General features: G+C 49.0%; 1 protein-coding gene across 3 annotated transcripts in view; it reads right to left on the bottom strand.

Annotated features, from left to right (window-relative positions):
- The window catches only part of SRRM2 (serine/arginine repetitive matrix 2), a 438,109-nt gene that overhangs the window by 410,446 nt on the left and 14,349 nt on the right, over positions 1 to 13,314 (bottom strand). For all 3 annotated transcript variants that reach the window (XM_030209921.1, XM_030209923.1, XM_030209922.1), the window contains exon 2: positions 2,552 to 2,832. In XM_030209921.1, coding sequence (XP_030065781.1) covers positions 2,552 to 2,790 — 239 coding nt within the window. In that variant the 5' untranslated portion in view covers positions 2,791 to 2,832. The remainder of the gene's footprint in view (positions 1 to 2,551; positions 2,833 to 13,314) is intronic.

Below are 13,314 nucleotides of genomic sequence, written 5' to 3'. Positions count from 1 at the left end.
CTCAACCAAAAACAGGGGACGCGCCAGGTGTCCACCCTATACTCTGCCATCAATCTAGTTAACTGGATCACTTGCAGACTATCCAGCTTATAATTGAAAAAGAAAAACGCCTATATTGCGACCCAAATCGGGAGACAGACGTTTATCTCACAAAAACGAATAAAGCGGTATAATCAAAAGCCGAATTTGGACGTTTTCAACTGCACTCCGTCGCGGATGCGGACAAAGTTGATGGGAGCGTGTCAAAGGCGTGGTGAAAGCGGAACTGGGGCGTGGTTATCGGCCGATCAGAGATAAGCGCCTTTCACCGATAATGGAAAAAAAATATGTGTTTTTAGCGAGAATTTAGGGCACTTTTCCTGGACCCTGTTTTTCCACGAATAGGGCCCCAAAAAGTGCCCTAAATGACCAGATGACCACTGGAGGGAGTCGGGGATGACCTCCCCTGACTCCCCCAGTGGTCACAAACCCCCTCCCACCACAAAAATATGCCGTTTCACAACTTTTTATGTTCACCCTCAAATGTCATACCCACCTCCCTGGAAGCAGTATGCAGGTCACTGGAGCAGTTATTAGGGGGTGCAGTGGACGTCAGGCAGGTAGACCCAGGCCCATCCCCCCCCCCACCTGTTACACTTGTGCTGGTAAATGGGAGCCCTCCACACCGCCCCCCAAACCCACTGTACCCACATGTAGGTGCCCCCCTTCACCCCTTAGGGCTATAGTAATGGTGTAGACTTGTGGGCGGTGGGTTTTGAGGGGGATTTGGGGGGCCCAACACCCAAGGGAAGGGTGCTATGCACCTGGGAGCTCTTTTACCTTTTTTTTTTTTGTAAAAGTGCCCCCTAGGGTGCCCGGTTGGTGTCCTGGCATGTGAGGGGGACCAGTGCACTACGACTCCTAGCCCCTCCCACGAACAAATGCCTTGGATTTATTCGTTTTTGAGCTGGGCACTTTCATTTTCCATTATCACTGAAAAACAAAAACGCCCAGCTCACAAATTGTCGAATAAAACATGGACGTCTATTTTTTTCGAAAATACGGTTCGGTCCGCCCCTTCACGGACCCGTTCTCGGAGATAAACGCCCATGGAGATAGACGTTTTTGTTCAATTATGCCCCTCCATGTAAACTCCTTTGGGGCAGCCCAGTGACTAGAAGATTAGAAGAATCCAAAGAACTTAGAAATCAATGTTTGGATTACCATTCTGAGCCGTATTCAAGAAAAAGGTTCATAGCCCAAATTACATTTAGTTTGAACCATGCCTTTTTGTTTATTTAAGCAATATGACTATTCAAATCATGTCTAAAATGTTTTAGAGAAAGGACACTCCCACCACATATGCAAAAAAGACTAACCAATACCACTGCACGACGAACTGCCCATAGATGAAAGGGTTGGCGAGTCCTTTGATTAGCGCCGGCGAAGGAGCAGCGACGCTCTTGGACCTGAAAAGAACAACTCCATCGCTCCCGAATTATTCAACCACAATGTCCAAAGGAGTGGAGGACTGAGTTAGAGGTATATGCTGAAACAGAGGACGTTTACAGCAGAACCCGAACCAGCGGAACCACTCCTAAACATCTATGAGAAATCAACTTGGAGATTTTGGCTCCCGTGGAGGTTACATTGAATACCATCTGGAAGGCACTTCGGGACCTAACGGTGGCAGTAAATAATTTTGTTTCAGATATAATTTTATTACAGAGTTACATGGACAATTCAACTGAACCCTTTGAGAATAAAAAAATGATATAACAAATGATTCTACATGAGCAAGAAGTGGTTATGATAATAGACCAGAAATTTTGAATAAAATGAATATTATTATAGATGATTAATATCGAGATTATTGTTTTTCCCAGAGTTCTGTGTATGACTCCTAAAGTTTTCCTCAGAAATATTTCCTCAAATTATTACTTTAAAAGGAGTGAAGCCTGTGAAAACTGGGATTACTTTAATCAGTGGGATTTGAATTAGAGACTTAAGTATATGTATTGTTAAATAACTTCTGGTTTTTAAAAGAGAAAGAATGTAATCAAATGTATTATTTCTAACTAATATTGGACAATAAGTATGTTTTTCACTGAAATGACTTGACTATACACCGTATTGGCCTTGAAGAAGCCAACCAGATGATCAATGTGGAAAAATGAATTAGACGAGTAATATCTGGGGATAATCGGGTTAATACCACATTTTTTTTGTTTGTTTACTGTTTAATTGATCTCCTTATCTTGTTTCATGCTCCCTATTTAGTGGTCTAAGGAAGAGAATAGAATTACCTGACTGAAATAATTCCTACATATTACTTTCTCTGTATTTCCAGCAAGTTGTTTTATCGCTTGTAAAAATTTAAATGGTTATAAATAAAAAAATAAAAAAAAGACTAACCAATTCTCCACATTCTTTCCAACAAAGGGGATCCATGTAAACACTCAAACTCTTAGCTCATTAATTCAGATTTAATTTGTTTAAGCTCAAACGATAGTTTATTGATCATAAAATGTTATGAAGGAAGAAAAGTGAGGTGTGACTACGTGTTTCTTACCCCTGCTCTTCCATCATCTCCTCCAGTTCAAGACATTTGAGTTCCACTTTGCGCTTGCGCTCGTGGTCCAAGATGTCCTGATTAGGCTTCTTGACCAACATTGAGTCCAGCTTCCGCAGTTCCTCCTCCGACTTGTAGTCTGTGCGGTCCTTCTTATGTCGCAAGGCAGAAAGGTTGCGTTGGACGTAACCGTTAGTACCACTTCCCCGGGGAGTGGGCAGCCCAATGCCATTGTACATAGTTAGGTTTTGCAGTGACCTTCAAGCCACTCTCAGCGAGACCTGTGTGAATACAAGTGAGTACAAAAATTAACAGAGGAATATTTTTCCCTCAAGAAATGACTTGTTTTTGCACATTTCAGAGTTCTAGAAGACAAAGAATTCCCTCTTGTAGATGTGAAAATTCTAAAGAAACTCAGTTTTTAGTTATGTGTAGCTTTTATATATTTGTCATCCTTCTCCTGATAAAGTTTAGAAATGTAGTACTGTTTTTAAACAGTTTACAAACACCAAAATTCACTTACAAAATCAAAACATCAAGAGAGACCAAAAGTCTCCCTCTAGAATAGTGGTTCTTAACAACAACTCTAAACAGAGAAATCAACTGATAGTTCTCAAAAAGGGTGGGATTCTGGATTCATCTGCTGTGATTAAAGGAAAGAAAAATTTATCAGGTAAGACAATTTTTCCTTCCTTATCAGCTGACATTTATGTCTATAAGATGCCGTGGGTTTTTAAAACTGCGGGTCTTCAGCATTTTACATTTTGCTCTGGTGAAATCTCTCATGAGCGTCAGAGAGCCGATACAAACCTGTTGCTTTTACTTTGCCATTTCCATGGGAAGTTCTGTCTAGTCATGGGAGCACACTCTGCCCCTTTACCTGACCATCAGCTCACCAGTCACCTAGTTCTATTTGAAACCGTATGCTTAGGCGTGGGAGCAAGCTCTGCCCATCTACTGCTGACATCACACGCTGCTTTTGTTTTTTTTACTGTGGCGCCTAGTAGCATACTGCCTAAAGCACAAGTCAAAGGTGAGTGCCTTTGCACAGAGATAAACAGTGACTGCATTTTATTTTACTGAACTTCTGCAATTATTCTTTAGTGAATTTTAATTGGTTAATTTATACTCTGCTGAATTTTAGGTAATTATGGCCTGGGGGATCTTGACTTGCTTTGTTTCTTTTATTGTTTAGTAGCTAGAAGTCAGTCAATATATATAGTTAGTTCAGTAGATTCCTTTTTGCTTCCTCTGTGATACCATGGACTCCTGTTGTGGAGCCTTGTGCTAGGGTTTCATTATTTATTAGGATTTAACTGCCTTTATGAAGAGCAGTGTACAGCAGGTTAGATATGAGTTCACTCCCTGCCCCACCCCAAAGATATCCGTCCTAGATAACACTTAATCATAAACAGTATAGACATAGTCTAAGAGATATATGTACAGCTTTGGGTTACTTGCTGAACATACTCTTAAAACAATAAGTTGTTCAAAAATTTGTTGATCCACTTTTGTTCCCATTTCTTGTTATTACGTTAACATCTATTCAAGTAGGTAATAAGACTACCCTACTCAAAGACTGGACTGGCAAATACCAGCCACGTTGTTTATTTTTAACTGAAACTCTGTTATATTCAGAGGACGACCCTGAATTTTGTCTGGCAGGTTATGGGAAAATTAGGTTCTTACCTTGGTAATTTTCTTTCCTTTAGTCATAGCAGATTAAGCCATTACGTATGGGTTACGTCCATCAACCAGCAGGGGAGATAGAGAGCACTCAAACTTTCACAGTGCCCTCTTGGCCAGCTAGCTCCACTGCCTCTTCAGTATTTGAAGCTTCCAAAGCAGTATGGCAAACCGCAATGGGAATCACAAGAGCTTTCCTCACAGCGAACGATGGCCCATCACAAGGGCATGAACTCATAAAGGAGGGAATGCACATCCTCCTGGAGGGAATAAACTCATCCTCCTTATTGTATAAGTGGAGGGGAACATACGCGCCTCCTGGAGGGAATCACACATCCTCCCAACACACTGGAAGGAATGAACTCATACTCCTATTTATAGAACTGGAGGGGAACACACGCGCCTCCTGGAGAGAATCAACACATCCTCCAAAAAAAAAAAACATGCTGGAGGGAATGAACACATCCTCCTAAATTTAAACTGAACATGAATCCTGAAGATTGTTTTCCAACTTTCTCCCAAGGAACTTCAGGAAATTAGAACAGAACCTGAAAAACAGATTCACAGCATACAGACAATCATACAGGGAGGGCTCATGGCTTCATCTGCTATGACTAAAGGAAAGAAAATTACCAAGGTAAGAACCTAATTTTCCCTTCCTTGTCATCAAGCAGATGAAGCCATTACGTATGGGATGTAACAAAGCAATCCCTAGATAGGGTAGGAACAAGCCACACCACGCGCTAGCACCTGTACTCCAAAACACGCATCCCTCATGGCAGCCACATCCAGCCTTTAATGTCGGGCGAAAGAGAGCTTAGAAGCCCATGTTGCAGCACTACAAATCTCATGAAGAGATAGTGCTCCAGTTTCCGCCCAGGAAGAGGAAATCGCTCTTGTGGAATGTGCCTTAAAGGCTTCAGGCGGAGCCCGGCCAGACAGCAGATATGCTGAAAAGATAGCTTCTTTGAGCCAGCGGGCAATAGTGGCGTTAGACGCTGAAGACCCTCTGCGAGGACCTGCAAACAGCACAAAAAGATGATCAGAGGTCCTGAAAGAATTTGTAATTCGCAGATACTGCAACAGAATCCTGCGCACATCCAAAAGGTGCAACTGCCCAAATGAATCTGGAAACTCCTCCTCAACAAAGGAGGGAAGAAAAACAGGCTGGTTTAGGTGAAATGCTGAAACCACCTTAGGCATGAAGGAAGGCACGGTCCGAACCGTGACCCCTAACTCTGAGAATTGCAGAAAAGGGTCTCTACAGGACAGCGCCTGGAGCTCTGACACCCGTCTCGCCGAGATAATGGCCACTAAAAAGACGGCCTTCAGTGTCACATCTTTCTCTGAAGCACGCCGAAGCAGTTCAAAGGGAGCCCCCTGAAGAACCTTCAATACTAACCCCAGGTTCCAAGCTGGACAAGGTGCCCGCACAAGAGGACGGAGCCGAAGCACCCCTCTAAGAAACCGTGCCACATCTGGATGAGCAGCTAAGGACATGCCTTCAACCTTGCCATGCAGGGAGGCCAAAGCTGCCATTTGCACCCGCAGGGAATTATAGGCCAAGCCTTTGTGTACACCACCCTGCAAAAAGTCCAGAATCGGCGAGACAGGAGCCCGCAACGGAGAAAGCGTTCTTGAAACACACCAGACTTCAAACTGGCGCCAAATCCTGGCATAAGCCATGGAAGTGGAGCGCTTACGGGCCTGCAGGAGAGTGGAAATTACCTTGAGTAGCCTTTATCTCTCAATTGCGCCCTCTCAATCACCATGCCATAAGACCAAAGCGGTAGGCGTCCTCCATGGCCACCGAACCCTGTGACAACAGGTGCGGAACCAGAGGTAACGGAAAGGGAGCCTCCAACAGCATCTGTCGGAGGTCCGCATACCAAGGCCTCCTGGGCCAATCCGGGGCGATGAGCACCACTTCTCCTGGATGCAGCCGAATCCACAGGAGCACTCGCCCTATCAAGGGCCACGGAGGGAAGACATACAACAAGCCCAGGGGCCAGGGTTGAGCCAAGGCATCTAACCCGGCAGAGCGAGGATCCCTCCCGTCTACTGAAAAAGCACGGGACTTTGGCATTGGAACTGGTCGCCATAACAACATCCATCACTGGCTTGCCCCATTTGGCACATATCTGCTGGAATACATCGTCTGCTAGTTCCCACTCCGCTGGATCGATCTGATGCCTGCTTAGATAATCGGCTTGCACGTTACTCTGACCTGCAATGTGAGCTGCTGACAGGGACTGTAGATGTAGCTCGGCCCAGTGGCAAATTTGTTCGGCCTGCGCGGCTAGAGCTCTGCATTGAGTGACGCCTTGTCGATTTATGTAGGCCACTGCTGACGTGTTGTCCGACATCACTCGGACAGCCAATCCTTCGAAGGTCACTTGAAAGGCCAGAAAAGCCAGAAACACAGCTTTCAACTCCAGGCGGTTGATAGACCACTCCGACTCATCGGGCGTCCACAGACCCTGGGCATGCTTCCCCTGGCAATGTGCGCCCCAGTCCTTCAGGCTGGCATCTGTCACCACTAGACACCAATCGGTGAGCGCCAGCAGCATGCCCCGCCGCAACATGCTGTCCGAGAGCCACCACTCCATACTGAGGCGGGCCGCAGGGAGCCAAGAAAGTCTGCATTGATAATCCTGAAATACTGGAGACCATCGTTGAAGTAGAGAATACTGTAGAGGTCTCAGGTGCGCTCTCGCCCATGGCACCACTTCCAAGGTGGCCGTCATCGATCCCAACAGCTGCACAATGTCCCAAGCTCGCAGGCGGGGCATCCTCAGGAGCAGACGGACCCGATTCTGAAGCTTGCACCGCCTTAGCTCGGGTAGGAATACATATCCCGAGTCTGTGTCGAACCGTGCCCCCAAATATTCTAGAGATTGCAAGGGGGTCAGGTGACTTTTGGCTACATTGACGACCCAGCCAGGAGACTGCAGTACTGAGACCACTCTGGCTGTAGCTTGATGGCTCTCTGTTGCAAAGTCCGCTCTGATGAGCCAGAACCCACTGATCTGCGGAGATTTTGGCCCACTCCTCGAAAAAGAGGGGAAGTCTTCCTCCGATGACAGGAAACAAGGAGAGGGCCAGCGCACCATCATTGAGAGGGTCGCCCCTGAACTCCAGGCCTTGAACCAGCAGCTGCGGAACGTTTGTCCGAGCGAAAGGAGTTTCTCTGCTGAAAGCGGGCACGCGAAGTGAACCCAGCAGCACGATCCGGGCGGTACCTCTAGCTTCACGGAAGCGAGGTAAGGAACAGGAGCGGAACACCTGAACCTTAGAGGAAGGCTTCGGCCTATCTTTGGGTAAGCGCTGAGGTTTGGAATCCCCCAGGCCTTTAACAATGTTTTCCAGCTCCTCACCAAACAGGAGAAGGCCTTGAAAGGGCAACTTCACCAACCTTTGCTTACAGGCCATGTCCGCCGCACAATGTCGTAGCCAAAGAGTGCGGCGAGCCGCCACTGCTACAGCCATTTGCTTAGCTGAAGCTATGACCATATCATAAAGGGCATCAGCCAAAAAGGACAAGGCCGACTCCATCCGTGGATCCACTTCAGATAAGGTCTCCGCTCCATCACCGGGCTGTTCCACTGCCTGCTGTAACCAAGCCAGGCAGGCTCTAGCAGCATAACAACTGCATGCAGATGCCCGAACAGTGAGACCTGCCAAATCAAAGGACTACTTCAGAGCTGCGGTCTTGAATATCCTTCAGGGCAACTCCTCCTTCAACAGGGAGGGTAGTTCTCTTTGTCACAGCCGTGACCAGGGGTCAGCCCATTGAGCCGAAATAAGCTCTTGGATGCAGTCAAGCAAAGGAAAGGCAAGAGCAGGCTTTCTGGTACTAGCCATCCTTGGATTAACAGAGGAGGCTGTGCCACTCACAAGCCCTCTCGATTTGAAGATCCTGGAAGGCATCTGAAATGAGCGCTGGCAGCTCCTCGTGGTGGAAAATCCTCACCGCAGACGGATCATCAAGCTCCTGTGGCAATTCTGCACCTGACTCTGGCTCCTCAGCCCAAGAAGTTCTGCCAGACCCCTCAGAATCCTCATAGCCCGACCACGGGGGGGAAAAGGGGGATGCGCCACACTCAGAAGGGGAATTAGCCCTTCTGCGTTTATCAGGAGAATAAGAAACAGGCAAAGCCAACTCCAAAAGGCCAGGATCCATCGGGGGGGCAGGCAGAGGGTCCGAAGATCCCTGTGGAAGAGCTCTTTTAAGCATGTATGCCCTATGCAGCATTAAAACAAAATCAGGGGAGAAAACCTCTCCCTGAGCGCCTGGATCCTGCCCAGGGCTATCAGCCTCACTCAGAGGACCCCCCCCCCCCCACCAGGATTCAGGGCTCTCCATCGCAACGGAGGCCGCGCTATGTGGAAAATCCAAAATGGCGTCCGCTGCCCACTCAGAGCGCAAAAGATCGCCGCTCGCCATGCTCGGGCAGACTCTACCGTCTGTACAGCACGAATTACAGAGCCCTGCTACTGATTTGCGCTTGCCACATTTAGAACAGCACTTTACAGTCTCCGCAGCCATCGCCAAAAACGTCAGTAAAATTCAAAAATGGCGGTTCGCGCCAAAAACGTCCTGATCGCGGGCCCAACCCGGAGGAGTCAGAAAACACTCTTACCTCACTGGACCGAGTATGACAGCTCCAGTCCTGCAGAAGAATCTCAAGAAAAAAACCTCTTTTCCAAGATCGCTGCGCTAAAGCGCAACGCGACTTTAATGGGAAAATTATGTTCTTACCTTGGTAATTTTCTTTCCTTTAGTCATAGCAGATGAAGCCATTACATATCGGTTGTGTCCATAAACCAGCAGGGGGAGATAGAAAGCACTCAACCTTTCACAGTGCCTCATGGCCAGCCAGCTCCACTGCCTCCTCAGTATTTGAAGCTTCCAAAGCAGTATGGCAAACCGCAATGGGAATAACATGAACTTTCCTCACAGCGAACGATGGCCCCTTAACAAGGGCACGAACTCAAAAGGAGGGAATGAACACATCCTCCAAAACATAAACTGGAGGGAATGGACTCATCCTCCTATAAGTGAACATGAATCCTGAAGACTGTTTTCCAACTTTCTCCCAAGGAAGGAACTTCAGGAAACAAGAACAGAACCTGAAACAGATTCACAGCATACAATCATACAGGGAGGGCTCATGGCTTCATCTGCTATGACTAAAGGAAAGAAAATTACCAAGGTAAGAACCTAATTTTCCCTTCCTTGTCATCAAGCAGATGAAGCCATTACGTATGGGATGTAACAAAGCAATCCCTATATAGGGTGGGAACAGGTCACACCACGCGCTAGCACTTGTGCTCCAAAACGCGCATCCCTCCTAGCAGCCACATCCAGCCTGTAATGTCGGGCAAAAGAGAGCTTAGAAGCCGATGTTGCTGCACTGCATATCTCACGACGAGAGAGTGCCCCAGTTTCAGCCCAAGAGGAAGAAATCGCTCTGGTAGAATGCGCCTTAAAGGCTACAGGCGGAGACCGGCCAGCAAGCAGATAAGCTGAAAAGATAGTTTCTTTGAGCCAGCGGGCAATAGTGGCTTTAGACGCTGGAGACCCTCTGCGAGGACCTGATAGGAAACAGATGATCATAGATCATGAAAGAGATAGCAACTCGCAGATACTGCAGCAGAGTCCTGCGCTCATCCCTCAGGTGCAACTGCCGAAAAATTTTTTGGAAACTCCTCCTTATCAAAGGAGGGCAACAAAATAGGCTGGTTTAGGTGAAACGCTGAACCCACCTTAGACATGAAGGAAGGCACGGTCCGAACCGTGACCCCGGACTCTGAGAATTGCAGAAATGGGTGTCTACAGGACAGCGCCTGGAGCTCTGACACCCGTCTCGCCGAAGTAATGGCCACAAGAAAAACGGCCTTTAGTGTCAAATCTTTCTCCGATGCTTGCCGAAGCGGCTCAAAAGGAGAAGCCTGCAGGGCCAGCCCCAGGTTCCAAGCTGGACAGGGTGCTCGCACGGAAGGCCGGAGCCGAAGCACCCCACTAAAAAACCGTGCCACATCTGGATGAGCAGCTAAAGACACACCTTCAACCTTACCACGAAGGGAGGCCAACGCTGCCACTTGCACCCGCAGGGAATTATAGGTCAAGCCTATTTGTACACCATCCTGCAAAATGTCCAGAATCGGCGAGACAGGAGCCCGCATGGGTATGATCGCTTTTGAAGCACACCAAGACTCAAACTGGCGCCAAATCCTGGCATAAGCCACGGAAGTGGAACGCTTGCGGGCCTGCAGGAGAGTGGAAATTACTGTGTTTGAATAGCTTTGTCCCTCAATTGCACCCTCTCAATCGCCATGCCATAAGACCAAAGCGGCAGGCGTCCTCCATGGCTACCGGGCCCTGTGACAACAGGTTCGGTACCTGAGGTAAAGGAAGGGGAGCCTCCACTAGCATCTGTCGGAGGTCCGCATACCAAGGCCTCCTGGGCCAATCCGGGGCGATGAGGACCATTTCTCCTGGGTGCAGCCAAATCCGCAGGAGCACACACCCTATCAAGGGCCACGGAGGGAACACATATAGTAGGCCCGGAGGCCAGGGCTGAGTCAAGGCATCCAACCCTGCTGAGTGAGGATCTCGCCGTCTGCTGAAGAAGCACGGGACTTTGGCATTTGAACTTGTCGCCATAAGATCCATCACGGGCTTGCCCCATTTGGCACATATCTGCTGGAATACTTCGTCTGCTAGTTCCCATTCTGCTGGATCGATCTGATGCCTGCTTAGATAATCGGCTTGCACGTTGCTCTGACCTCCTAAGTGAGCTGCCGACAGAAACTGAAGATGCAGCTCGGTCCAGTGGCAAATCTGTTCGGCCTGCGCGGGCAGTTGTCTGCACTGAGTGCCGCCATGTCGATTTATGTAGGCCACTGCTGTCGTGTTGTCCGACATCACTCTGACAGCCAATCCTTCCAGGTTCACTTGAAAGGCCAGAAGCGCCTGAAACACCGCTTTCAACTCCAGGTGGTTGATGGACCACTCCGACTCCTCGGGTGTCCGTAGACCCTGGGCATGCTTCCCCTTGCAATGTGCGCCCCAGTCCTTCAGGCTGGCATCTGTCACTACTAGACACCAATCGGGGAGCGCCAGCGGCATTCCTCGCCGCAGCATACTGTACGAGAACCACCACTCCATGCTGAGTCGGGCCGCAGGGAGCCAAGAAAGTCTGCATTGATAATCCTGAAATACTGGAGACCATCTTTGAAGCAGGGAATACTGTAGAGGTCTCAGGTGCGCTCTCGCCCAGGGCACCACTTCCAATGTGGCTGTCATCGATCCCAGCAGCTGGACAATGTCCCAAGCTCGCGGGCGGGGCACCCTCAGGAGCAGACGGACCTGATTCTAAAGCTTGCACCGCCTTAGCTCGGGTAGGTATACATAGCCCGAGTCTGTGTCAAACCTGGCCCCCAAATATTCTAGAGATTGCGAGGGGGTCAGGTGACTTTTGGCCATATTGACGACCCAGCCTAGAGATTGAAGTCGAGACTACTCTGGCTGTAGCTTGATAGCTCTCTGTTACAGAGTCTGCTCTGATGAGCCAGTCGTCTAGGTACGGGTGAATCCTGATACCTTCTCGCCTGAGCAAAGCAGCTACTACCACCATTACCTTCGATAAGGTTCGGGGAGTTGTGGCGAGGCCAAAAGGCAAGGCCCAGAACTGGAAATGTTTTCCCAACACCACAAACCTCAGAAACTTCTGGTGCGGGGATCAAATTGGTATGTGCAAGTAAGCTTTTTTCAGGTCTAGACACGTGAGAAACTCTCCTGGCTGTACAGCAGCAATGACGGAGCACAGGGTTTCCATGTGGAAATGCCACACTCTCAGGGACTTGTTTAATTCTTGAATAGGGCGAAAAGACCCACCTTTTCGTGGCATCACAAAGTAGATGGAGTATTGGCCATAGCCGTGTTCGGCGGGAGGTACCGGGGACACTGCCCCTAACTGAATCAGACCTTGCAAAGTCTCCTCTACCGCCGCCCGTTTGGCGGCAGAACCGTATCGGGACTCCACAAACACGTCTCTTACTGGGGCGTTGAATTCTATTCTGTAGCCATCTCTGATCAGGTCCAGAACCCACTGATCTGAGGAAATATTGGCCCACTCATCGGCAAAGAGGGAAAGATGTCCTCCAATGACAGGAAGCGAGGAGGGGGCCGGCGCACCATCATTGAGAGTGTCGCCCCTGAACTCCCGGCCTAGAGCCGGTGGCTGCGGAACGCTTGTCCGAGCGAAAGGAGTTCCTCTGCTGAAAAACGGGCACAAGAAGTGAACCCAGCAGAACGCCACGGGCAGTACCTTCTAGCTTCACGGAAGCGAGATCTATAAGAGGAGTGGACCGCCTGGCCCTTGGAGGAAGGCCTCGGCCTATCTTCGGGCAAGCGCTGGGGTTTAGGATCTCCCAGGCCTTTAACAATTCCCCCCCCCCCCCCAACTCCTCACCAAATAGAAGGCCTTGAAAGGGCAACTTCACCAACCTTTGCTTAGAGGCCATGTCCGCTGCCCAATGTCGTAGCCAAATAAGACGGCGAGCCGCCACTGCTACTGCCATTTGTTTAGCCGAAGCTCTGACAATATCATAAAGGGCATCAGCCAAAAAGGACAAGGCCGACTCCAGCCGCGGAGCCACATCCGAGAAGGGCTCCACTCCATCTCCAGGCTGTTCCACTGCCTGTTGCAACCACGCCAGGCAGGCTCTAGCAGCATAACAACTGCATGCAGATGCCCGAACAGTAAGACCTGCAATTTCAAAGGACGGTTTAAGTGCTGCTTCCAGCCTACGGTCTTGTATATCCTTCAGGGCAACTCCTCCTTCCACAGGGAGGGTACTTCTCTTTGTCACCGCAGTGACTAGGGCATCTATTTTAGGCATTGCAAAGCGAGCCAAATGCTCCTCACGCAGACGGTACAATTGCCCCATAGCCCTGGAAACTTTCAAAGGTCCCTCGGGGTCAGCCCACTGAGCGGAAATAAGCTCTTAGATGGAATCATGCAAAGGAAAGGCTCGAGCAGGCTTTTTGGTACTAGCCATCCTAGGAT

Source organism: Microcaecilia unicolor, chromosome 7 (assembly GCF_901765095.1).
Source record: "Microcaecilia unicolor chromosome 7, aMicUni1.1, whole genome shotgun sequence".
NCBI lineage: Eukaryota > Metazoa > Chordata > Amphibia > Gymnophiona > Siphonopidae > Microcaecilia > Microcaecilia unicolor.
Note: the sequence above shows the minus strand (reverse complement) of the source record. Positions and strands in the feature narration are given on the sequence as shown.